The sequence below is a fragment of the Gadus chalcogrammus genome, chromosome 12, assembly GCF_026213295.1.
Source record: "Gadus chalcogrammus isolate NIFS_2021 chromosome 12, NIFS_Gcha_1.0, whole genome shotgun sequence".
Lineage (NCBI taxonomy): Eukaryota > Metazoa > Chordata > Actinopteri > Gadiformes > Gadidae > Gadus > Gadus chalcogrammus.
The window spans coordinates 27,651,779-27,679,726 of NC_079423.1; the positions used below are offsets into that span (position 1 = coordinate 27,651,779).

The 27,948-nt window shown below is 46.3% G+C and overlaps 1 protein-coding gene across 3 annotated transcripts; it reads right to left on the reverse strand.

The window, feature by feature from the left end:
• Positions 1-561: 561 nt before the first annotated feature.
• On the reverse strand, positions 562-27,860 carry ap3d1 (adaptor related protein complex 3 subunit delta 1). Of its 3 annotated transcripts, XM_056603960.1 has the most exons (34): positions 27,511-27,860; positions 24,997-25,092; positions 24,339-24,419; positions 23,881-23,961; positions 23,652-23,759; positions 22,871-23,000; positions 22,011-22,150; positions 21,467-21,540; positions 21,279-21,328; positions 20,691-20,740; positions 20,163-20,211; positions 18,260-18,405; positions 17,829-17,977; positions 16,812-17,042; positions 16,091-16,322; positions 15,489-15,634; positions 14,603-14,744; positions 13,901-13,972; positions 13,247-13,322; positions 12,799-12,998; positions 12,256-12,329; positions 11,667-11,690; positions 9,712-9,874; positions 9,456-9,599; positions 8,949-9,002; positions 7,692-7,826; positions 7,199-7,357; positions 6,088-6,135; positions 5,347-5,536; positions 4,870-4,958; positions 4,602-4,687; positions 4,096-4,217; positions 3,705-3,784; positions 562-3,587 (listed from the first exon to the last, which is right to left on the reverse strand). In XM_056603960.1, exons 1-34 carry the CDS (start codon positions 27,604-27,606, stop codon positions 3,492-3,494), a joined length of 3,813 nt encoding a protein of 1,270 aa, XP_056459935.1. In that variant the 5' UTR covers positions 27,607-27,860; the 3' UTR covers positions 562-3,491. The 3 variants fall into 3 exon arrangements, with proteins under 3 accessions (XP_056459935.1, XP_056459936.1, XP_056459937.1); XM_056603961.1 differs by lacking the exon at positions 11,667-11,690; XM_056603962.1 differs by lacking the exon at positions 8,949-9,002.
• Positions 27,861-27,948: the final 88 nt, after the last annotated feature.

Below are 27,948 nucleotides of genomic sequence, written 5' to 3' on the forward strand. Positions count from 1 at the left end.
GCCGGAGTTGGTGCACTCTTCTCTATTGTGGTCGAATAAACCAGTTGACCCCCGTTAATAACGACCAACTAAACACAGCCCCTTGGCTAAAGATAGCTAGCCTGCTCTAGCTAGCCCGTTCCCTCTAACGGATAGCCTGTAAACTCCTGGCGGGTAAAGGAGCGACGTCCTTTGTGAGATGGAACCAAATTGAACCAAACTACTTTGTTCGAAGGACACTTGCTTGACACTAAATAATGCTACAAAGCCTGTCACTCAGTCCGCAGACAGTTCTTACTCGCTCCAACTCTATCAACTATTGGGCTCAGCGGCTCTGTGGGTAAACCGAACTGCGAGGAGAGTTCTCTTGAGTCGTTTGGCCGCGCAAGGGTCTCTGGGAGCTGGAGTTCATATGAATCTAATTACTGGAAATCATGTTTACTGCCTGTATAGCTGGTAGTCATGCACATGGGAGGGCATTGTATGATTTATGCGGCAACATTTTAAGACAAACAAATAAAACACTAAATAAATCTGGACAACGCTTGATTTAGGGAATTTGGGACTGCCTAAAACAAAAAACTCCCACCCCCACACAAAATGGACAAATACAATGTTTTATTCATATGGTAGTTTATTGTTTCACTGTAACACAAAAGACTACAGCAGCTTCTTACAGCTTTGTTTTTGTTTTTTCAATATATCGGGTAGTTTTTAAAGGGAATGTATTTAACAACTTACGTTTTTTCCTCAGTCCCCTTTGAAACGTTATATTACATATTACAGTTGGATAATCTGAGCATGAAGGAATAACACCATAGCCCTCAAAAAAGAAGAGTACAATTCAATGTCACAAGCAAAACCTTGAGAAAAAAAAAAAGAGAACACTACAACGCCACTGATAGTTAAGACACAGTGGACTGCTTGCCTCTCAGAGCACTGTGTGTAATGTGACCTATTCTGAACTCTGTCCGAGCCTCATCCACACTCAAAACTGTCATGACATCCCTCGTCCCGATGTTCAATAATTTAAAACATTCAAAGACTTGTCTATATTTGATAAATGCCTGAACTCATGATATCTAAGAATACAATACCATCAAAAGTGCAGAATGGTGAAGTAAACTTTGTAAAAATGAAATAAAAAAATAAGGGAAACAAATAAACAATAGAGATGAAAAAGTAAATTTTGTCTGTTGGATAACGTATTTGGTTTGGGAAGAAATTATATGAAAGTATACATTCCTAATCATGCAAGATCATTTCATAAAACAATATGCACAATAAATGTTTTTAGTACAATGTATGGTCAGGGTTAATCAAGTTTTATTTTCAGTCGAAGCATTTTCAGGAACAGGGAATATATATATATATACTTTTATTTTTACAGACATTTCTGAATGACCGCTTATCAACTGTATTCAAACTACTACTGCACCAAAAAAAAAAAAGCAGATGGAATGGCCGACATGGACTGGGAAAATCAATACCATCGTCATTATTATATTTATCTAAGGGTGTGGCTTGATAAATGGATGTACATGGATATATATAAAACAAGAAGATGCTACAGAGTCCATTTTGATCGTGCTACTGCTAATCCAAGTCATGCTGGGCCAGGCAGTGACAAGAGTTACAAATAAAAAAACAGTAACTTGGAGCAAGCCATAAAATAGTTTTGTTTTTTTATGTACCCGTTGCTGTCCACTGTTGGATGTCAATGTACAAAAAAGGAACAAGGCTGTTTCAAACGAGAGAAGGAACACTGTATGTGCACACCGTGAAGCGGTTGTGATGCAAGTAGCACAGGCGCTTATGTTTTCAGACGAGATAACATGAGGCAACACGTTCCGTTCTGTTATTCAACAGTAGTTACTTTCCAATGAAGCCATTTCAGCTAATACTGATTGAGAAAGAAATCATCTACGACTGACCACATTTATAAGAATAACCACAATGTAGAGTCGGAAATGATTATCCTACAGGAGATGAATGTGTATGATGAGCAGAGCTTTGACCAACCGGTGAAGCAAGCTGGCGACAACGGGTCACCCGTCTGTTTCACACCGAGGTGAACAGCCTTTATTATCCAACAGCCAGTTTAGACAAAAGCAAAGCTTCTTTCCAATAGCTTTATCGACTTAAAAGGACTGCATTAATCAGCAGTCATTGGCCTCTCAATAAACATGAGCGGGAGGGAAATGTAACAACAGCCATACCACTTATTTCGTGCACCTACTCATGAGTACTAGTGTTTAAGGGAATCGTTACATTTTTTCTCTCTTGTTCTTTGTGAATGGCGCAGGAACGCAGGGGGAGAAATGTAAAGTTTAAGAATAATTATTACGACTTTGTTAGCAAAAAAAAAACCCAGCTTAGACCAGTACGACCTGAAAGCACCGACGCACAGACAAGGGAGGAGGGAGGAGCCCTGGGGAACAGAAGTCAGTCAGTCGAGTGCACTCTCCATCACTGACCTACCCATCCTCCACAATTACCGCCAGACTCCCACACAGGATACTTTCTCTGAATCTGCACCGGGTCTCGTAAAGTGTGATCCTACAATAATGTTGGAGCAAATGGCACCTCAACAAGTTTAATTTGTGCCAAATGCGAAACTTTAGTTCCATCTCTGAACTTTTTATCAGAGGGCAACCAGCCCTCTCCGGGATTTCTCTAAAAAAGGGTCAATGATAAGTCAGGAGGGGAGAAGGTTGATTTTCCAGCTTGAACCAGTATGCAGAGGAGTCAGTCACATGGTGGCTAGGATAGTAGAAACAGACGCATTCATGCATACATACAGCAGTGTGCACACGCACACACATTCTTACACACACAAAAAGGAGTCAGTGGGCAGAGCAAGAGAAAGGCGAAGAGAGGTTTCCAACAAAAAAATAACTCACCAACACAAGGAAGAAGGAAAATAAATCAATTCCAAAACAGTAAAAACGCAATTCAGCCATCAACAGCAACCACAACAAAAAAAGTCAAGTTGCCAAAACACAGGACTGCAACGGACTGTAATGCTGGCAGACAGTAAGGGCATTAAGAACAGACAGGGGTACGGGAAGGACCACAAACCTTCCAAAACCTCTGGGCTCATTGAGGAGCCACAGGCTGGACTGAGGTGGGTGTTGTGGAAACAATAACAACAACGAAAAAATCGAAAAGCTGCAAACGCTCAATCCTCAAGAGGAGTGAGCGAGTTGCCATGCCAAGTCTATAAAGTAAAACGGGGGAGTCAGATAGAGAAGGGACGAGCTCAGAGTGTAGAACAGTGTGAATGGAGACCATGGGGACAGTGACAGCTAGGCCAAAAAGGAGAGGAGATCTTAACGACGATTAATAAATAGGGCGAGAGGGTGGAGGGAGAGCTGGGTGTAGCGTCCCGTTACGAGTGTGTTTCAGTTGGGACCAGGGGGGAGGTGGGACTGATATTAGACATGTGTGTGGTGAGTCAGGGGCGTTTTGGTGGTGGGGGGTGGGTTGCACCCTGCAGCCTCCAGACACAATCAGCACTGAGAGAACGTCAGCTTTATCTCATCCAGCACGTTGCTCAGCAGCGACGGCTCGTCACACTTGGCGTCGATGGACACGGTCTGATCAGCCTGAGAGAGAGAGAGAAAGAGAAAGAGAAAGAGAAAGAGAGAGAGAGAGAGAGAGATCAGTTTCATTGGTTCAGCATTGACCAGGTGTTTGGGTGTTCTTTGTTTTGCGATGCTTACAGTTTTGACCAGCAAACACACGTGGTGACCCTGGATGGAGCGGCTGTACATGGAGGCACAGGAGTCGATCCTCTCCACAACTAGACGGAAGAAAGAAGCTCAGTCACACCAACGGTCACACTAGTATTACCGTGCATGTAGCATCCAGTGGGGTCTTCTACAGGAGGAGAACTCACTGACCTGATACACAATGACCAAGACCTACAGTGAGTGAGTGAGTGAGTGAGTGAGTGAGTGAGTGAGTGAGTGAGTGAGTGAGTGAGTGAGTGAGTGAGTGAGTGAGTGAGTGAGTGAGTGAGTGAGTGAGTGAGTGAGTGAGTGAGTGAGTGAGTGAGTGAGTGAGTGAGTGAGTGAGTGAGTGAGTGAGTGAGTGAGGGCTCGATGCCTGTACCAGAGAAGTGATGGTGGAAGCAGATGCGGGCCAGCAGGTGCGGGAAGGGCATGACGACTCCCTCCAGCTTGACAGAGCTGGCCTTCAGGTCTCCCGACTCAAGCAACTTTGCAAACGCATCACTGAGCGTACGGGAAGAAACAACCAGCATTAAATCATAGGGCCTATCAACAGGAACTGCTTCAGAAAACAAGTGTCACTCAAGACAGAGCAAGATAGGGCGGATTGGTTGTTTGTTGTCGTTAATCTTAGATAAGCATTATTCCCACAAACTTTGTTCTACCCTATCTAGGACAGGCAGAGATAAAAAAAAAAGACCACATATCCCATCTTGAGAATCGCCTTTAATCAAATCTTCCAAACCATTTGTCTCAAGTCATGTGGGTGAATATTAAATCAGTCTGGTTCCACTCTCTTTGCTCCACGATGTACTAATGAGTGCAAGCAGATGCTTATTAGTTGGAATAAAAACTAGTTGTAGCCAATGGAGACTGCTCTTGACTCACCTGTAACACGGAGTGGTGATCAGGTAGGAAGTGCAGGTAAAGTGCAGTTTGAAGTCCAGTTTTTCATGGGTGGAGGAGTCTTCATTCTATTACAAAATAAATAATTACACCATGGGTCTTTAACTGACACGTGTGTGTGTGTGTGTGTGTGTGTGTGTGTGTGTGTGTGTGTGTGTGTGTGTGTGTGTGTGTGTGTGTGTGTGTGTGTGTGTGTGTGTGTGTGTGTGTGTGTGTGTGTGTGTGTGTGTGTGTGTGTGTGTGTGCCAACCTTGACTATAAAGGTCAGGGTTCCCTTCAGTTTCTGAGGCATCACAATGCTCTTAACGGTGAACACAAAGCGCGCCTCGTTTGACACCCCTGAAACACAGAAGAAATACACACCCTCATCACCCCACCACTCGGAGACACAGAGATCATCTGTTGACACAATGGGGTTGGTGGGAGTGTTCACTTCAAAACCAGAAACCACTTCCTCTACAAAAGTTCACACAACAGATAAAACCAAGACGGCACTCTGTTGACGTCTCCGTTTCCAGAGAAAGAGACAAAAAAGAAAGAAGCAATGCTTGGTTTCACATAAAGCGATTGGAAGAAGAAGGGGAAACGAGGACAAGAACTAACTTACTTCCGCTGTGGATAAAACCAATAGCAGAGCGGGCACTGGAGCACCACCATAAATATCAGAGGAGAATATGACCCATCTCCTATACGGAGGCCTGTGTGTGCGCCGCTATGGCTGACTGACCGGGAGGCAGCTGGAAGGGCACGGTGAGGCCGTCGTGAGGGCCCGCTCCGTCGGGCCGCTGCAGCCTGGAGTTCAGAGAGTCCAGCACGTTGAACTCCATCGCCTTGAGGAAGCTGTCACACTTGTTCTCGAAGATGAGCGACACCACCACCTGACTCCCGTCCTGCAGGTTGCCCTGGATGTCACACACCTGTCGGAAGGGAGGGGGGGGAAGGGAGGGAATACGTTGGCGCGTCAGAGATGGTCTGATGGAGATGAGAAAGCCTGAGGGAATACTGAAATTATTGAGACGTGGTCGGCGGTTTAGGAGAGAAAGTGTGCAAAAGGAAACCACAGCAAAGTCACAGCACCGCAAAACCATTCCCTAGTTTTTATATTTTTCAATTATGTATGGCCAGCCACTGAACCACAACAGGAAAAGGTATAAGTCTACCGAGCGGCACGATCGAAAATGAGGAAGGTGAGGATGGGAGAGAAGTGAGGCCATGAGACTGTATGCAGAGGGCGGGCTGGAAAGAACACAGCAAAACCACAGGAAGTGGGCCCTTTTTTTCACATCCTGTGACTAAAACAACAAGCAGTACCGTATCAGCATCCTCCATCATCTTTGAAGAAAGAGGGGAAGAGAAAAATTTACTGTGAAAACGACATACGCATCTACTCATCTGCTATCCTCCCTGTACTTAAAAAAAACTCAAAGATAAATATTAACCCTCCCCACCCCTAGCAGCAAACACTCACCATCTTGATGTAGGAGTTCTCGGCCAGCAGGCAGTAATTGGACATGGGCTGAAAGGAGAGAACACGGGTCAGGTTTGGAGAACTGTTGTCCCTCCGTATGTAAACTAGGCAACCAGAGCCGGCACAGCTCTGCCGGGCTGGTGCCCACCAGTGGGCCGTGTGTGTGTGTGTGTGTGTGTGTGTGTGTGTGTGTGTGTGTGTGTGTGTGTGTGTGTGTGTGTGTGTGTGTGTGTGTGTGTGTGTGTGTGTGTGTGTGTGTGTGTGTGTGTGTGTGTGTGTGTGTGTGTGTGTGTGTGTGTGTGTGTGTGTGTGTGTGTGTGTGTGTGTGTGTGTGTGTGTGTGTGTGTGTGTGCATCAGGGTCTACCAAGTACACACAGCAACTGGGATAGCATTGATGCCAGAAAGACCGTGTGAACACAGGATCACAGACTGCCAACGTCTCCCTGGAGAAACCATCGCTCTGCTTTGGGAGGTCTAGGAGCTCACAGACGGACTACCTGCGGACCTTGTTTCTGATCTGCTGTGAGTGATTAGATAATCACTCACAGCAGAGTGAGTTAAAAATTAAGTTTTTATCTCACTCTGCTGACTCAGCAGAGTTAATGAAATAAGTTAAAAATGAAATACATCGTGCCATTGTTATTGGGACGATGCTATCACAGTGACACCAGTTCCAAAAGGCCACAATAGAGATTCAATCTCACACTCACAAACACACACACAAACAAACACACAATGTGTGCGCAAAACTTTCTTACGGCATCAATAATCGAACACAATCTGTTTGTACGCACACCAGCGTATTGTCTATTTATCAATGCAGAGGCTCTGGTCACCAAAAGCTCAAGTGTGGTACAATTATATGCACTGCGTTATGTACGCGTGATAGTGGGCGAGGACACTGCACTTGGCCTTGAAAGCAAATCTCAAAACAGATTGCTTTGCATGGAAAAAACAAAACCATGCTGCCTCCTGACGTACTGACCCACTGAACAACATGGCAGCAGCCTTCTGTTGGAGCACAGCCTACTTAGGTTATGACTGTACCTAAGCCCCAGACCTCCACCACACACACACACACACACACACACACACACCACACACACATACCGGCAGAGGCTCCTCCTCCTCCTCCACGGTGCCATTTTGCACAGACTCCTCCCCGGCCCCGTCGCTATGGTGACGGTGGTGGTGATGCTTCTTCTTCTTCTTCTTATCCTTCTCCTCCTTCTCCTTTTTCTGCTTCTTCTTCTTGTGTTTGGAGGACTTCTGGCAGGTGGACGGGACACAAGGGGGAGAATTGAGAGGAGGGACAAAAGAGACAGAGATCTGCATATCGCAGTCGGGGGCCTTTACAGAGGGCCGGCGTTACAGGAAATACCTTTCCTGCCAACATCACTAACGAGTAGCGGGGGGCGGGGACTTGGAAAACACTTAATGTGGGAAGCAACGGTAGACCCAATGCATTCTGGGAAAACATGTGCTGGAGCGGCCTCATAAACAACTTCCTGTTAGGCTGCTGTATCCCCTAGCCACACGGCCTCGGCGCCCGTCTGGCAATCATCTTATCATGAGGGGGGGGGGGGGGGGGGGGGGGACTCACGCTCTCGTCCACCTCCGCGTCTTTGGGTTCATCAGGCTCCGAGTCTGGCGCCGAGCCAGAAGCCGCAGGGGGAACGCCGGCCGCCGCTGCTGCTGCTGCTGCTGCCGGTGCGGTAACCGCGGTTACGGCCACTTCCTGTTTAGACACAAGCACCCCACATACGTCTGTTGAGATTGGCGAAGCGAAACACGCGTGCGTGTGGTCTACCAAAACGGTGCTGGTTGTTTCTGCGTAGAGGTGGGGGTGGGGTTAGCGTGATTGCTAGCGGGGAAAAGGGAGTGAGGCCAAGGTTGTGGGTGTGTGTGTCCATGGAGACCGTGGCGCATGCAGTGATGGTGGCGTGCTTACACGGTAACATTATACTCATGTCTTGGCATGTTTCGCGGCGAAGCTGTGTTTCAGGGTAAGAGGCCGTTTACCCCCGGGGATAACCTGCTCTTCGTGAAAACAGGCTCCTGACACATCCTCGACACACTTTAACAGATGTGGAAGTAACACTTAAACTGGTACACATGGTCGGCCTGGAGATGAGATTGGATATAGTATTGTGTAAAAAAACAACAACACACAATCTAAAACAGTCACCTCATAGATTACCAGGAACTCCTGGATAAATAAGCACTCCATTACATCAACGGTTGATTCGTAGAGTAATAGTCTTTTATCTAATCTGAAAATATATCAAACTGTCTGAACGGGCTTTGTGCATTGGTGATAACAGGCTCAAGAGCAACCGACACAGACACGTGACAACTCCATATATGGCCATAGAACAAGAGGGTGAGGCAACACGCATGGGGAACCGGAACAGGGTAGGATGTGACTGCAGACCAGTCATCCTCTGCTCAACTGGGATACAATGAGTGAGAAGAAAACATCACCACAACCACCACCACCACCACCACCACCACCACCACCTCGACGTCCAGCGAGTACACGAAAAGATGAGCCACGGACATAGTGAAACAGACACACACACGGCCAGACAGTATACACTGAAGAGCAAGTGGTAGGGGAAAGGGTGACCTGTGAAAAAGAGGAGCTTGTTTGAAAAATGTGTGGGGGAAGAGTGGTGAAAGAATTTACTGAAAATAAAAAGTGAATAACCGATAGGTTAAAAAAAGGTTGACACATGGCATTGCGTATCGACTATCGAGTGATTAGACAAGAGTGTATGGGAGGCAGGGGGGGAAGAGGGAGAGAGAGAGAGAAAGAGAGCGGGTGAGAGAAGGAGAGAAAGAGAGACTTCAACTCAACCTGAGAGTTAGAGGGCACTGGAGCGTTTGAGAGCCAGAAATCCAGATCCGAAACCTAGAACAGTGAAGGAGGGAGAGGGAGGCAGGAAGGGAGACGGGTGAGTCGGGGGGAGGGAGGAAGGCAAAATAGGTTCTTCATATTTGTACTAATTCATGAAAGGTGATACAGAGCTCACAGCGTTTCGTTTCATGAATAAATCAAGTATTTGGCACGGGGGAACTACGAGGGAAGTCAGTTTAACAGGTAACCGATACTTGATTTGATCACTAGAGTAGATAAGAGAGGGAGCTGGGGGAGAAGCGATGAGTGTCGAGACAATGAAAATGAATAGAAACTTCTGAATTATCTCTGTTGTCGTGTGGGATCAATGTAGTCTATTGACGGGGGTAGAACCTCCAGAAATAAAACTCCAAACATGGACCGGAGATTCCGTAGGCGGGTAGCAAACACAGCCCTAGCTCTGCCTAGGACTGTGTAAAAAAATGAAATAATAATAAAAAGGCTTACCTCAGCAGTGGTGGTTGGGGGCGGAGCCACCACATCATTGGTCGTCTCCGATTGGACCATAGGTTCTTCCGTCTGACCCCCCATCAGATCTTCCTCTCCCTCATCGTGCTTGTGTTTCTTCTTCTTCTTCTCCTCTTTGCTCTTCTGCAAACGTAACGAAACAGGGGAATCAACTCAGGCTGGAGCCTCCCTGTTGGTCCTCTCTGCGTCTCACACACACACACACACTGGGACTGTTCACGAGACCATTACTCACCTTGCGGTCCTTCTCCTTGTCCTTCTTCTTCTCCTTCTTCTCCTTGCCGCCCTTCTTCTTTGCCTCCTGCGGGGCGACGACATCCACCTCCTCCGCCATGGTCTTCAGGGCTTCAGAGGATCGGTGGGACCGCACTGGAAGCTTCTCGCTGTCAGCCAGTGGTCTACACACACACACGCACACACACACACACACACACACACACACACGCACATATTGTTACAATTCAACGGATGTGGACTTCTTACGAAGGAACTCCTCATACTTTTAAACCTTTCAGACTAAATCAGAATACTACTGTCCAGCAGGGTGACAGTGTTGAGACGCAGGCTGCCCGGTCAAGTGCATACTTGGCGATGTGCAAAGGCAAAGCCCTAAGCCCCGAGATGCTTTTATGTAATCCATTTGAGGCAGCTCTGCACTCAGAGCCTATGGACATTCCCAAATTCCTCCTGTCCTATTGATTGTAAACAAACCAGCCTCAGCAGGGAGAGTAAATTCAAGCCAGGGCTGCGGTCCGTTTATGAGCAGAGACTGAGCGTTGTGCCCCCTGCTGGACATTTCCTTGCACACACCTCCAAAATAAAAATGTATACTCTTATGGCACGATAATGGCACTTCTTGATCTAGATTTAAAGTAAGGTTGTTAAGAATAACAAACCTGAAAGAAAGGAAAATTGAATTAAAAATCTTGGGTAGGGTTCAAAAGCATGCGACTGTCAAGATACCTTTGAAAGTCATTGATATGGCGACTCAAGCAGGACGCATAAAAACTATAGAGAAAATAACTAGAAGAAATCAGCAAGACGGGAGTCTTGGAACTAGGAGTTAGAGAATCTGGAAACCAGGGGGGTTAAGTTCTAGGACTCTCTGATCCCGGGTGAGTTTCCGACAGGCAACTGAAACCAGATCATCTCCTCTCCGGTGGAAGAGGATGACCGGGGAGTCAGGGAACCTCAGCCAGGAGTGTGAGAGAGGGGTGAGCGGTGTGAGGGGTGAGTGTGAAAGGGGTCAGTGGGAGTGGGGCCCTTGAGAACGTCCGCTGTGGCCCGACACGATTGTCTTTTTAAGGGAATCGTCAATACCCAAGTTTAAAAAGGAGCTATTCGTAACAAATCGACTGTACTAAATCATTAAATGACCCTGATATATATATATATATATATATCAGAGATTAGGGAAAACATGCCAGGGGGAAATACCAGCTTCTCCTACAACAATGCTACATTTGTTCTCATTTGAGAACAAACGTATATGTTCTCTCCGGAGTCTGAACATTTGTTTTCGTTCCGGCCTGTGTGTTATGATTCATTATTCTCAGAGTACCCCGGGTTGCCAGATATGAAACATAATGTTGCACTCGGCTCATCTCGCAAGCGTGTTTGTTTAGTGTCATCGGCCTGGCAACCCTGCTTAAGTAGGAGTGGGCGGGCGGAGACATCTCTCTCCAGTACAGTGAATCTTGCCTGGAGTATGCATTTTAAACACTCTACGACAATGTTAGTTGTAGTTCCCTTAAAAGACTATACATTTGATTCTGTATTGGTTATTTTGATTGTAAACATGAAGGGCTACGGATATTGTCAAAAAAGAAGTTCAAGTGAGTGCTGTTTTGTTTTCTATCGACGAGAGAGCTTCTGTATTGACAACATGTTCCGGAATGAGTTGCATGAACAACAAAGAGGATGACAGGAATAAATGGTAGAAATAAAAAAACAAGTTAAGGAAGCAAGGGGAGGGGACGGGTTAGAGCAGCCAAGAACATTCCCAAGGCACTGCATCCAAGACGGAGAAAGAAAGGACAGCGCTGTTAGTCAAGTGGGGGGGGGGGGGGGGAGGGAAACAAATCGGCTATACACGAGAAAGAGAGGAAGGGGAAGATCGAGAGAGAACTATGCAGCACAGCAATCCTTCTAGAATGTGAGCTGGAGTCTCGTGGTCACGGCGTCACTTACCTGCGCCGGGCAGCAGCCACCAAACTGCCCCGACAGAGGGAGGCAGAGATGGGTGTGTGTGTGTGTGTGCATGGGAGGGGGGGGGGGGAGGGGGAGGAGGAAGCAGAGAGGAGACCACCATAAAAAAGCGTGTGAGTATGGAGCGGGCAGATTGGATGTCACTATATTCGATAAAAGCATATCCTGCCGTCACAAGTACAAAATAAAGACACGCAAAACAATATTAATATCAGCCTTTAACACAATGGATAAGGAACAAAATACAGAAGGATGAACCATATGGAATGACGGTTTAATATATTTATTAATAAATACTCCATGTTACGGAATCAAGCTTTTGTCCTTGATACGTGTCCCTCTGAAATAAGCATTTAATTCATATTCTAGATCTAGATAATATAATGATTACAAAACATTTAAAATCGAAGTGAAAAGGGATGTACCACAATCCAACAAGCCATTGTAACGATAAAACACAAACCATGAGTTTTTGTGTTGCGTGTGTGTGCGCGCTGGAATGCGAGCGCAGGCTGCGTGTGTGCGAGCGTAGGCTGTGTGCGTGCGGATGTTCTGGAGAGGGTTAAATTACCTGTCCAAGTCGATGTCTAGGGCCTTGTGGGGGTCATTGGGGTCTTTGTCGTCATCATCACTGGGCAAGGCATTCTAGGCAGAGCATCAGAGAATATTATCAACCCACGGGTCAAAGGATAATCCGCCACTCCGACAGAAATACAATAGCATTGAACTGCATGTCGATAAATCCAGAGCCAGGCTAATCACACGGCCGGGAGACAGGCCGACATCCCGATGTGGTCTCCCATTGGTCGAGTCAAAGTCAATAGGACAACACTACGCGTGAGCAATTTCATCATTTGAAAGTTATTCCTAATGCCATAAGTGGGGTTATCGCCAGGGCGTTCATATAACCGGAGACGCCAGTGATAGAAATATTCATCACATTGGTACACAGGTTTCCATGGCAATCAGGCAAACTCCCACCTAGAACAGAATGGGTGCCAGCAGAGTGTCAGCCACAGCGCCTGACGAAGAGCTAGCCCCTGACCCTGACCCTGACCCTGGATCAGTGTCCGGCCGCAGTGAACCCACGTCCCTAGGGGGGGGGGGGCCCTACCTCTGGCATCTCCTCCGTGACGATGTCCACCATGTGCGCCGGCGTGATGTCCTCCTCGCTCTCAGGGCCCGAGTCCCGCTTGCCCCGCCGGCCGCCGCCCTTCTCCTTCCTCTTCTTCTTCTCCTTCTTCTTCTTGTCCGCCCGGTCCTTCTGCCGGCGCTCCTCCTCCAGCTTCACGTACTGGTCGGACATGGGCAGACCTGGGGGGTGATGAAAAAAAAAAAAAAAAGAACACAAATTTAACATAATCACAACGAATGACGTTTTTATAAAGCATTTCTTGAACCCAATGTGCTTTCAGGGGGGGGGGGGATCCTGTCCATGTTTTCTATTGGAGCACAGCTGGACTACACAGCGCTCCAGGAGAGGTCCCGGGTGTTTGATTTGAGGATAAGCGAGAGTGATCGGTGGTTGCAGGACGGACGGACGGACGGACGGACGGACCCACCGGGGACTTTCAGAGGCACGCTGAGGTCAATCTGCACCACGGGGATGTGGTCCACTCCTGGAGCCTCCTGGTAAACCTGCGCAGGGATGAAGCAGTTAGTCAGGCTGGGACCCACATGCATCTACACACACACACACACACACACACACACACACACACACACACGGAAGAAAATAGTCCACACAAAATATTCCATTGATTTGCATGCAAAAACAGGCCTTTGCAAAGACTGTATAAGAGTGCATGCTGCGCACACAGGAAAACATGCACACGCAACCACACGTGTACCCCTGAGTATTGCAGTTCTCCAGGAACTTCCTCGTAATCCTATATAAAGATACCCCAGTTAGTAGGCACGTGCACATCCGCATACACACACACAAACACCATTTTTATGTACATTCAAATACTTGATTTTCAGGCACTAACGATGCTACTATATAACACGTACACACAATTAGACATACTGTGGACAGATTGAGTCCTGTTATAGTGTGTGTGTGTGTGTGTGTGTGTGTGTGTGTGTGTGTGTGTGTGTGTGTGTGTGTGTGTGTGTGTGTGTGTGTGTGTGTGTGTGTGTGTGTGTGTGTGTGTGTGTGTGTGTGTGTGTGTGTGTGTGTGTGTGTGTGTGTGTGTGTGTGTGTGTGTACCTACCTTCTGGGAGGATGGGGAGGACTTGATGTAGAAGGGGTTGCTGGCCTGCTCCTGCTTCCTCACCTCTCTTCTCTGCAGGAGGAAGGTACAAGCAAGCGTTCAGACACAGGAGCAGGGACTGAATGAATAAAACATTTTCCCAGGGATAACAAACCTTGGTACATTGAATGCACCAGACGAGGTAGTTAAAACATTATTATATATTATTTATTTCAGCTGCTATTTTTGCATCACACAGTAAAATTGTACTACACATTTCATTCTAGGTGATGAAAAAACAATACGTTGAAATACATTATTATTAATATAATTTCTTTCTCCATATTGATATTGAAGATTTTAAATAAAGATGTTAAATTCCCGGGCTGCCTAAAGGTTCACCAGCACTCGAATCCAAAACCATTCTAAACCATTTCGCAGCATTCAACTGATCAATAACTCCTCCCAGATGTGTTTCTGTACTGGGCCAAATGGACCATTTTCCGCCTGGAATCAATGAACCCCCTGAAACCTCTCTGCGCTCGCACACATCAGCACATCATCGTGCACCAAATTCCGCCTGCTCCTTTGACGTACCAGGGAACGGGTAGTACACACGGCTCCCCGAGTTCAGCCTACCACCCCGGTGCCCTGCCACGTACAAGCAGTAGACCCCCCATGTGTGTGCCCCCTAAGACGACTGGAGCTCCTGGCCCTACGCACCTTGGCCAGCTCCTTCTCGTCCACCTCGGTGTGCCGCGGCCGGGAGTGCTTGGTCTCCTCCCGGGTGAACATGGTCCTGGGCTTCTCGTCCTCCGACTCGCTCTCGGACGGCGGCTCGTTGATCCAGGCGTCCAGGTCCAGGCTGCAGCGTTCACAAGTCACACAACCATTCGACCGTCGGCACAGGAGCGCACTACTACTTTTCAACGTAGGTCCAATACCATCGATTCACTGAATTGTTCTTTAGATCCACCGTGTTTAGAAGCGCCACCGTGATGTGGAATGATGTGACCACATAGAAGAGCTAATTTTAAATTAGAGTTGTTCCGATGCCGATATCAGTATTGGACATTCCTCCAATACTGCTGATACAGCAGCATCGGGTATCGGCGAGTACGCAAGTCTGTGCGCCGATCTGATACCATCACGTGACTAGCTCATTTGCCACACAGGCAAAGAACATCAGAAACGCGTGCGGTGTTATGCTGCGTTCGTTAAGAGGTAGGGAGTCGGAATGGGAAACGCGTCATCTCCAACCGACGTGCTTTAAGCTACAAAGTCAGAGGAACCTGGATGTATGAGCGCTTAACTACAAGAATACAAATGTATCGCTATAATTATAGATTATAAATGGAAATTATCTACTTATTTTTTGACAGTAAGTGAACTGACTATAAATAAGAGAACAAGTTATATTAGTAGTTAAAATTATGGATGCTGTATTGGTATATAGTTCAGGAGCTCAAGTTCAGGAATCACAATCGATAAGGAAAAAAATTGTATCGGAACATCTCTATTTTAAAGGAGCGTTTTCCGGATCAACACGTCAGATGTGACGCTATGTAGAAACGCGCTCTCTCCTATGAAGAGGGAAAGGTTGACCCACCCTTCGGGGACCGGCACTTTCTTCTGCGCCTTGGGGGCCACGGGGTTGAGCTCGCCAGCGAACAGCGCGTTGACCTCCTCGGCCACCTCCACGTCCTTCTGCTGCAGCTTCTGGATGTACTTCACCAGCTGCAGGATGCAGGAGGCCTGGGCAGCGGGCAGAGAGGAGAGGAGAGGGGCGGGGGAGCGCGTTAGTGTGGAGGTCATTTGGAGAGAGAGCGAGAAAACGATGGATGAAGGTGTGTGTAATTGACTAAACCTTGACCACAAATCCATCATATCGCACACTTATAAATTTGATTTACTTTTATTTATTTAACATTTGCTTTTAAGCAAAAGCTTTTTTTGAATCCTCCATCTTGCCCAAGGAGGCCTACAGGTAGAGTTAGAACCCACAACCTCTCGCCCGGGAATCAAACACAAACACTACAATATCTTCTTTCCGGAGAAAAAAAACAACGAGATCCATATTCATATGCAGTCCTGGGCATCTCCCTGACATCAGAACATAACCAATCTTCAGCGTGGCTTCATTGCGCTCCGGAGAATCGGCTCCTCCTCCTCCTCCTCCTCCTCCTCCTCCTCCTCCTCCTCTTTGCTTACCCTCTCCTGCACCTCCAGGTTGGCGCTCTGCACGAAGAGGGGCAGCCGGTCGATCATCAGCTGGCTGGTCTCCTGCGCCGCCGTGCGGTCCGTGTTGCCCTCCTGGCTCCGCAGCACCGTGGCGAACAGCTTGGCGGCGTTCTGCACGTACACAGCCTGGATGTGGCCCGGCAGCGTGGCCACCTTGGGCCTCAGCATGGCCTCCAGGGTCTGCATTGGGTTCTCCAGGTGTCTGGAGGAAGACACGGGGGTTAGGTGTGGGGGACATGCAGGCATAGCCCTTTGAAGGGCTGTTTTTTTTAAGGAAGAGAGCGTCACATTTGGAGGTGGCGAGAAGGGGAAAAGAGGGTGGCTTTCGGGCTTTTCCGTTGGGAATGTTAACAATTACGGCTACACAAGGACCTTTATAAGGTCACCCGGTCCATCCATGGCTGTTGACACCTTACAGAGAACTTGGGGCCTCATGCGGTACGTGTCAGTATAGAAAAAATAACAAATGAACTAAAGCATGACGAAAAACATGATCATCAGCGACAAGAAACATCGATCCATCAACTCATCAAAAAAATAAAAACATACCCCCCAACAACATTATCGAACACATTCATCCTGATGCATTCAATTTCGCCCGCCCTCAAATAGCTCCGCAAGACCCGGGCGCCTCTAGCAGGGGCCAGGCACGTTCACCCCCACGCCTCGGCGTCACAGAGAGACGACTCACTCGGAGAACTCCCCGCAGATCCAGGCGGCGGCGTACAGCACTTCACAGATGCCGTTGCGCTGCGTGTTGCCGGTGAGCAGGTGGGCGTTGTCCAGCAGGGTGGCCATCTGCGCCACGGCAAATTCCCGGATGGCCTTGACCCGGATGGCCACGTCCAGCATCTGGGAGGCGATGAGGTGTCCGTGCCGCGTTCCCTCCAGCCGGGTCAGCTCCACCAGGATGCTGATGTACCTGGGGGGGGGGGGGGAATAGAGGAGAGGGAGGTGGTGATGAAGGGGGGGTCATGGAAAGGAGTATTGCACTATATGACATATATTCAAACTGCACCTTAATTGCTCTTTTGCACTTCTATTTAGTTCTCCAAATACATTTCGTTGTCGCTGTACTCGGCACAATGACAATAAAGTTGACTCTGAATCAGAGTACACGTGACAAGCGGGCGGCAGAGAACGCATGATGGTCGACGGCGTCTCGTATGAAACGTTGCTAGAACTTAAGACAATTCTATCTTTAAAAATCCGGATCAAAATTCAGATCCGTTCTGTTCCGTTTGGCTCACACAAAGTATGGTTGAACATTTGTGTTATTGAGGACAAGAATGTATGAAGACTTTACACTGGGGAAATTCTCTGTTAAATACAAGAGGTCTGCGGTAGACCCTTCGTTGGCTGTGCCCCCTGGCTCAAGCTAATTTGACGTGGGGTTTGACCACATTTCACGATGCCTTTAGCCCTCAAAAATTTAAATTGAAGGAGCTTATTTAACACAATTTTAACGCTTTAACAATGTTAAATTACCCTGTAATGTTTTATTTAGGGTGAAAATGTGGATATAACTGATTTCACTTTTCATCTGAATTGATTGATTATATGTACAGTGTGGGAAATTAGGGCCCGAACTCCTCTGTCAAGTTGTTCACACACGCATGAGGCAAAGGCTTAGGTGCAAACTGGCAGAAATGCACCAGAAGAAAAGTCGAACGCAGATGAAACGAAAAGCAGTGGGCGGCGCACTTACCACTCAAAGTTGGTGATGTACTGGTAGTTGCTCTGGCTGCAGATGTCGATGATCTTGGTGAGAAGCTCGTCTCTGTAGGTCGTGCCCTCCGCCTTGTCCACGTGCAGCATCAGCTTCTTCACGATCTCCATCAGGTTCTTCTTGGACACCTGGTGGAACAAGATTGATGGATACCAAAGAATGAAGCTTCATAGATAAGATACTTGGGGTTTAGGGATTAATGTCATTTCAATAGTTCTCAATAGAGCTCATCCATTATTATGCATCCGTGTGATCCACCGTTTGAGTGAGAGGTGAGCCTACCGACCGTAACCTCTAAAACAATGAAACCATAGGATCCAGTGTGGTTCCTCATAGAGGATACCTCCATCTAATATGAGCCAACAACCGGCATGGTGATGTGAAAGCCCTAGGGCGAGGGCTCCCCTTACCATGCCGTAGAGCAGGTCCAGGGCTCGCAGGCGGATGGACTCGTCCTTGTCGTCCAGACACTGGAGGATCAGGTCCTTGTGGGACTGGACAGACTTGGGGTGGGTCTTCAGGATCTTGGACATGGCCAGCAGGCCCAGGTACTTCACTACGACCACAAACACACGGACTCAGCGTTCTGCTCCGTGCACCTTGGACATACACCCTGGGCTCTTAGTTAATACCAGGGTATGCTTGCCACTAGTTCTACTGTGCTTATTTAAACTTAAAAAATGTAGCTGACATAACATAACCTAATGACTATGATAAAATACAAAATTAACATTACATTTATTTGATGAACCGAGGTTTTAGGAAGATAAAGTCAATAATCTTGGTTTACATTCCAATTCTTATAAAAAAACGAAATAATAATAAACACTAAACTATTCAAAGACACAAAGAAAGGAACACAAAGACAAACACACACAAGGAAGTAAACACAATGGGGGAACAGACAGACAAACACACACAGAGACGTGGACATTCTATTTTTCCACCACCACCTATCTGGTGCCATGTCCTTGGCAGTGACGTCTTTGCTCCACCAAGGGGGCAAAGAGTGCAAGGCGGGGTCGTGCCGAGTCACTCCAACCGTTTGGCCGAGGAGCACTGCCGCCGGATCAAACAAACACGTTTCCGTTGTCTGGATCGATACCCGGCGGTGACCTGGAGGTCACGCTGGTCCCTGCCGCAGAGGACACGGACTCGGCCCTTATTAAGGCAGCCAAACGTGCAGCTGCTTAATGGGATCGGATACATTATACTGATTAAAGCACACTGGCATGGGCCGTACGACAGGACGGGCCACTATGTGGACTGTTACTTTGGGACCCTCCCTAAATACAAGGGACTAGAAATGGCGCCACTTTGATCTGACTTGGCTTGATCAAAGACCGTCCTCCAGAGGAACTGACGAACCGATTGCTCATTGTTCCCTCCGTCTTTGAAAGCAAACGACTTGCATGACAGGAAGGTTGGGCATCGTTATGTGTTTTACGCGGATAGAAGTTAGGAGGATCCCCATCTTCAAAAGGTTGTGGGTTAACATTTAAAAAAATAAGGTGTCAGGTGATATCAGGGTTGGCTAAAATTAAAAACAAAAAAAAACACGATGCTTCTCCCTGCAAAAAGCAGGAGTGCAGTGCCGGTCCAGTCCTACTAGCATTCCACTACGGTGTGAAAAGCAGCACAGGGTTGCCTCTAAGAGCACCTAGTCATCAGGAGGACAAATCATGCTTCGTCCGACCTGATTGGGTACAAAGAAAAATACGGTTTAACATTCTTGATTCATGGATAATTCAAGTAACATTGAATCACCTGTGTAACAGCGAGTGAGGCTTCCTAGGCTCAGACTCCTCAGTCTAAACATATTTACGATGTACATTTTTGCAGGGTGGTGTCACTCAGACCCCGACTATCAGAACCACAGAATGAAACTTATAAAACACCCGTGGGTGGGAAAAAAAAACAATGCCCAGGTTTAGATTCTATTCTACTCACAAAACACAACTACCATCTACCCCGCACCACACCACACTATAGAGGGGGAAAGGGGTTGAGATAACTCGAATTCCAACAAGAATCAACCTCCTCTTGGCCGAGAAGCAGAATATCAGCCTAGGCATGCGCTGCGTTCCAGAGGGAGCACAAGGCCCGCTGTGTGACTCTAAGTGCAACGGCACTGCGGCCACTCAAATTGAGAACACCAAGGTAATATCTTCGAGTTATCCAGGGGTGAGGCGGGGGGGCTGCTACGTTTTTGTCGTCGTCGTCCATGACGGCGACGACTAAACGGGGTGGACTTGTCCAAAACACACAGACAATGAGAGAATGACACACTGCAGGCATTGACAGATGGCTCACAGTTCTGGTCCGAGTCTTCGATCAGGATGCGCAGTTTCTGGACACAGAGCTGAGGAACAGGGAAGAGAAAGAGTAGAGAGAGGCAGAGAGAGAGAGAGAGAGAAAAAGGGGAAGAGGGTGAGAGAAAAGGAGAAATAGAGGACAGACAGGAGAGAGGGGGAGTATGCCGTTATCATCACTGTAAACCTTTTCACAGTTTAACTCTGGTCATGGAAGGAAGCACAGCACTCAAGATAGTATGGGTGGGAATGTTGTTGGAAACATAATTTGATCATTCCATGCATGCATTCTTGGCATTTACACAGACGGATACCAAGGAACCTGGTTGGTTGCCTGTCTGACCAGTAGATGAACATCTACATTTAGAGAGAGGGTATTAGGAAGAGACATGCAAGCAGGCAGGCAGGCAAATAGAAACAGAAACTAAGTGAATGAGGAAGATTTAACTGGTTAAACTGGAGTGAAAAGGGTTATTGATGAAGTTCTTACAGTAAGAGACGGGCACAGGGTAGGAGACCAGATGCTTACCTGAATACTAGCACTGTGGTTGGGCATTCCAGACGATAAGGAGATCAACACTGAAATAGAGGCACAAAGACATGAATCACATCTGAAATGCATCACATGCACGAATCTTGCATAGCATGTGCCTTTTAATTCTAAAAGATTTGTGCATTTCCTAAACGTGTACAAATCAAACTAGTTTTGAGAATTGTTGTATGTTCTAAGGGATTTGCATGAAGATGTGACCAATAGATGAATAGTTTATTTTGACATTATTAACAGGTTAACAAAATGTGCTTCATACCCTGACTGCATGAGGGAACAGGCTACCATTTTTGCATTTCATAACTATGTAACAATAATTGCACAGGTTTAACGGTTCACTAAGAAAGACTGTCAGGGTCTAAAGGTTCCATCGACACGACTACCTGCACTTTTAGTATTGTCGTATATCCCAAAAAAACAAGCATTTGCACCGTAACCATAATACTGATAAAGTTGCTTATTTCAGTTTCAAAGTGTTGCAATAATATGCATAGCTTCTTGTTAGCCTGAATAGGAAACCTATCAGTGATGCAATCTGTGCTCAGCCCAAAGAACAGCAATACTGACCTGCGATCACAGTGTTGACACATTCATACAGAAGAGACATCGCGGAGGTGCTGTTTGAGAATGAGAGAGAAGAGGGGGAAAGCCATGGAGATAGAAAAAAAAGAAAGGACTGTTATTGATAGGCCCATTAGGATCAGACAGCCATCTGAGATGTTGAGTGACAGAGACCTGGGCGGGGCATTTCTTACCTGTGGATGAGATTGGTCAGGGGTTCAATCAGCTTCTTCCCCAGGCGAGGCTCTAGAGGTGTGAGGGCTCCAAACTAGGGATAGCAGAGAAAAGGAAAAATGCAGGTCGCCACACTGAATCAGACGAGGCTTGAAGAAGGCAAACAGACCTGTCGAAAAAATGATCTGTCACCTAACTGCTGTCAACTATATTTACAACTCTGCCGTTTGCAAAAAAGACAAACAAAGCCGGTTTGGGCACACACACGTCGAGTCATCATGCTCACCTACGCTTATGTAGGGTAGGTAATCATCAAGTAAAAACAGGATTTGATGACTTACAATGGCCTATAGCTTTCCGTTTCCAAAATAAACCGTGAGTGCCATAGATGCTTCCATGTTATCAGAGCGTTCGTCTACGAAGCATGCTACACTCTACAAAACATGTTCAACGCAGAACGTTTCCAGAGCCCTTTGTAACATCTGGGATAGCAACTCTGTTCATCACAACACGTGGTGGGGTTCTGCGTGTGGGTTCGAAAGGTCAACACAGTCTGTCACACACCAGCTTGATGATCTTGATGAGGACCCAGTTGTTGGTGGAGGAGGTCATGAGCTTGAAGAACAGTGGGGCCAAAGACAGGTAGTTCTTGGGGTTCCTCCTGGCCAGCTCACAGATCACGTTCACCGCTGCCGACTGGACACCTGACGGACGGACCACAGGAAGAAACACCGATGAAAACTATGCAAAGAGAATGTGACCGTAAGGTAAGCTCTAAAATACCACACTGAATATCTTTTGTGGTGTATTTCTATTCATGCTCAGTTAAGCGGAGAGAGTAGACCAGATTATTTTATTATTGATTATTTATAAAGCTAAAATGACCTTGGATGACAAAAAAACTCATGGAAATTTGATGCCGGACAAGAAACTGATACGTGGAGGAGCTCTAGCAATACTTCCCTAAAAAAAGGGCTTAATTGCCTGTTTGCCGTGTTCATAACTGTGCCAGAAGTGATCCTGTGAGCCAGCCCAGTGTTGCCCCCGATGAGTCGTCTTTATTCACGTTTCCATCGAACGATGCATTATTCAGGGGGTTGGGGTGGCTGAGGACTCTCCGTGGCTAGCCTGTGCTACCAGAGATTTAGATTACCTTACCTCGCAGTCAGACCGGCCCGAGCTGCTCTGAGCCAGACAAGAATGACAAATGAGCCAGGGATATGATGCGTGCAACGTATAAGAACGATTTGGTCCCTCTCTTTAATACCTAGAGCAACAGCTTCTGATGTCTGTCTACTTTATACCAAGCGCCTGATTTTCCATCTTTTTTTTTTTTTTTTACTCCATCTCCATCACAACGACACCGTGATCCTTCCAAGTCGTGCATTCTTTCTCCCGGACAACCGCTCTCTGTTCTCTGTTACCTGGGTCGGGGTCCTCCAGTTTCTCCTTAAGCCTGGGGAAGGCGGGGCGCAGAGACTCTGGGTACTTGAGGAACACCTTGTACATGATCAGCACCGCTTTCTTCCTGATGTAGGGCTTGGTGTGCGACATCTAGGATACAGGGAGAAAGGTGCCACCAGTACATTAAAAAAAAACTAGGGATGGGACCAAAGGTCCCGTACCATATAGGCTCAGTCCTGATCGCAGCGAACCGGGTTCAAATCCTGCCTGTGTTCCTTTGATGCATGGGTTACTGTGGCTCCCATACTGTCCTATCTAACTCACATAATAAAGCATAACCATTAGAGCTGTCAGTTAAACGTGTTATTAACGGCGTTAACACAAACCAATTTTAACGGTGTTAAAAAAATTTTTTTTAGTATTTTAATTATTATTATTTTTATTTATTTTTGGGCTCAAAACAAAGAAGCAGTAGCCCGACTGCTATGTTCAAGGCAGTATGTTTGTATGTTCATCGTTTAATTGCACGATAGGCTTTTTTTTTGTATCGTCCTGTTTTGATCAGTATATGCCAATGTTTTTATCAATAAAAAAACATTTGCACAAGGCAAGCCGATGCACTTCTCCATGTTGATAAGAGCATTTAAATGAGAACAATTAATGGGACAAAGAAATCAAGGGATATTTAGCATAGAAAAAAGATTTGCGTGAGTTAACTATGACATTAATGCGATTTTGACAGCACTAATAAAAATGCAAAAATAAATCATGTGCTTGACCGCGTGGCATCTTCTCACTCACCAGAGTCATGATGTCGTTGGCCAGGTCACGAGCCAGGTCAGGGGTCACGAAACAAGAAAGGCCAGTAAGGGCAACGCCTGTGTCATACTGGTTAGGACTGCTGAGGTCCTGGAAGATACAATTCAGAGAATGACATCACATTTAAGGTCTGGTAACATAAAAAACGCAATGAACATACTGTACCAACAGATTTCAACCCAACAAAGTTAATAAACAGCGCATGACGAACCTTCCGGATCTGATTGGTTGTCAGCATGATGACATCAGTGCTCTCGTGGAAGCACTGTGAAGCAGCCAGGTAGCCAATCCGCTGTAAGGAAAATGGGAATCACAAAATAGCACATTCATCTAATTAGCATGAGCAAGCACTGTGTTATTACACCATCAGCCCAGTGAGAGGTAGCAATCTAACAAGCCAATAGTTTGTATAAATACAGAGCTTGGCTTAGGAAGCAGGTGCAACGCTATATATATATATATATATATATATATATATATATATATATATATATATATTCAGGGTTCATTAAAGTAAAGACGACACCGTTTTAAAATTGCTTTTTGTCCTAGCAACACTCGTGACTCATTCTTAACACATCCTCTTACATACAAGATTTCACTCAGACTTTGAATTACCGATCCAATAATAACATGTCTTCTCAAGTACTGGCAGTAGCCTCGTCTCACCTTGTACGTGAACTTGGAGGAGCTCATGACCTCCACAATGTTAAAGGCAGCCCAGCTGACATCATAGCCCAGCATCTGAAGCTGTAATCACAGAGAGGAGAAAGAGAGAGAGGGTGAGGGTGAGTGAGAGACCATGGATATCCCCTGTGGCGAATATAGTGGAAAAGCTTTTTTAAATTGAGCACAGACGCCGATCACAGCAGGTCATGCGGTTGAAGAGTAGGACGGGGGGGGGGCTATAAATAGAACAAGTGATTTCATTTTGAGATTAGATTTGCTTGGATCAAGACTGGTGAAAACGAAAAATGTGAAACAACACATTTTGAAAGTGGTCCCCGCCTATGCATCATACGCCGTCAGAGGTATCATTATACATATGGTTCAACCAATTTCAAATAACAATGATTTTCTGTCATCCGCATTAGCCAGCCAGCCTGCTTGAGTGTCTTTGTGTTTAAAGGTCTCAACAGGGTGGCTAGCCCTGCGAGCACCAGATCCATGGCGCCCAAGGTGCACACAAACACAAGCCTTTATGTGCACCTATTGGTCCCGATCGATTGACCTTTTATTAAATCACAGGCATGCATGGGTGTCAAGTGTCTCTCGCCTATGTGGCTGGATGTGATGGACGCATCGGAGGGGCGTTGGGAGGCCTTACGTAGGTGAGCTTGCACACGGCGTTGGCCTTGACGGCGATGTTGTCCTGCTTGAGCTCCTGCTTGATCTCATCGATGCAGGTGGAGATGTACTTGGCCTGGGGAGACAGGGGGACAGTTCAGTACGGCACGAGGTAGGATCAATGCACAGACACAAATGTGGGATATTTTACTGTTATGGTTGTTACTGACTAGTGACTATGGTAAAATGCTGTATTTGATTACATGAAAATATGAATAATTGCAACTAATATACAGTTATTTTAGTAATGAAATTACTGTTTTTGACCAATATACAAAACCAGGGAGTTTAAGTTTAGTAATGAAATAAGAGCTTATTCCTCAGAGTTCGGTACCACGTTGCTATTGATGATTTACTCCTGGGTAACCCTTGTCTCCTGCTTTTGGAATGGACTAATCTAAGAGAATCAAGGGACTGAATGTGGTAGACCTACATGTACACAAATTCCCATTACATTCTGAATTGCAAAACTGGTAAACACACCTTGTTCACTTAGCTTTCTTAGTCACTAGTAAATGTGTATGTGTGTCTGAAGGTAATTGTGGACTGTTATCTACTACCAATAAATAAATTGACTGCCTTAATGAATGGACAAAAAAAATTGTATTGTAATTCACAGCACACAAAAACCACAGGTTCATTAAATGAAAGAGTGACAACAATTGTGCAGTTTATTTGGTCACGGTCAAAACAACAGAACACACACACACACACAGAGAGGGTGAGTGTGTGTGCTGGTCATGTGCCTGTAGTCATGAGACAACAGTGACAGAGGGGCGGAGGTGGGGTTTGGACTGCTATACTACTCTGAGAAAGAGACACACCATCACACACACACACACACACACACACACACACACTTTCATATAAGATGTAAGACAAAAAAGCAGCGACAACAGCCACAGCCACACACAACCCATGGAAATAAATGAAAAGGTTGCTCTTCAGTCGCCACTGGAAGAGGTTTTGTTCCAGTACAGCAGCTTGACCACAAGATAACGAGGAACGAAAAGGAGCCATGACTGAATATGACGGCTGAATGGATACGGTCAATCTTGTGCTAAGCCCAAATCTCATCAAGAAAACTAAATTAAATGTGTATTTGATTTCATTGTGCTTTCTAATGTAGACTCAATGCGGTTTCAATAATGCTGGGATTCATCACACATGTGGAAAACAAATAGAGTGAGTGAATGAGAAACTATAGGCTGGCCATGAAAAGCAAACACAACCACATACACACCCACAGAACCACATTAATATTTCAGCAGACTAGGGTTGGCTGGGCAACCAAAACCTTATCTATGTAGGCAGGGTTGAATTACCAATGGACACGCTGAATCAAAAGAACAAATGGCCTAACTGCCCAAGCAGACTTGCCTTGGTAGTGCTTATTATCAATTCCCATATCCCAAAGCATGCAACGCTTACTCCATATTGCAATTTGAGATCCATACCCAATGTACTACAACAAACGACGTCATGGTGATAAAAGTAACAATGAAGCACGCAATAATTAAATGAGAGTAGGCTGAAGACGAGTTCTCTTGGATTTCAGACTACAAACACTGCCCTCTAATGGCTATGGCACCCCTAGTTTTACCTATATTGATGATTCTGCACATCATTACAGCACATCGGAACCCCGCTTAACGGGTAACATTTTCCGCTCAACATACCGATCCCAAGCAAACTATGATCGTCCACAACGTATTATTACTGTGTGTCTTTTAAAAAATAGCTTTCAATTCACATTAAGCGATTGAGGGATCGGTCTGAATGGGTTTGCTGTGAATTGTATCCAATGCTTGGTGTCCTGTCCTCTCAATGGGGGATCAAAACATTATAACGTTGTTAATCCACACTAGAGTGCATATGACATGCGGATCAGGGCCACGTCTGAAGAACACCATTAACGCACAACGCAGACTCCAAGTACGTGTACAACAGCCGCTCATTTGACAGGCCTGACTAGGATTTTCAGAAACATAAATATAGTACATAACGCCTTATGTTGTGCTGTCATGTTGTTAGCAGTGCCTGCTTGTGTGAATCCTTTCAGCCGGACGAGTAATTGCCTGGTCGTGGACGTTTATAATCTTGTGAGCTAGCTAGATGCATTCTGTAACAGATCACATCGTACCAAGTTAGCAAGTGCAACCCAATAACACCCAAGTATCAACTAGATCTCCCTGACACCAAATGTAATGTCACATATGAGGGTGTATGAATGGTTTTACAATATGCACTCACGCATTCGGACAATGGCTTTGCTAACCTGCCAAACGTAGAACACCTAACCTAGCACCAGACCTGACTTGAGGGGCTAGCGTTAGCCGAGGAGCCTGGCTCCCCGTTAACCGTACATGCTGAGCCATCACAGCCGGCGATTATGTTGGGCTCTAATGGGTAACGTTACATCTCTGCATATTTTCTTGTTTACATGTTATTGGATGATGATTAAAGGTCGCAAAGAGTGAGTGTGTGGTTTTACCTCATCCTCCTTGTGATTCCTAATGCCACGTACTAAATCCTGGAGGTTTTTATCGAACATTCGGTCGATGCTCCCTTTGACAATCTTCAAAGCCATGTCTGTGACTTTATGGCTTCTGTCCTACGGGACTGAGCGCCTGACAAGAGGTCTGGGGGGGTGCTGGCCGACCCGCTACACTGTCTCTCATCCACCCGGGTACCGTCTTTGCAGGAGCCGTCGCTGTTTACTAATCCCGGACAGATGAAGGCGAGGCCAGACAGGGCGTCCAGTGCGATGCAAAGACTCTGGCAATGGATCAGTGTAGGAAATGGCTGACAAAATGGCGACTGGAGTCACCTGACTTCAGAATTATACGAGGTTCTCCTGAGAATGAATGGATTTAAAGGCACATGGACGTAAACCAAAAATGCATCACTTCAGTCCTTCCATAAACCATAT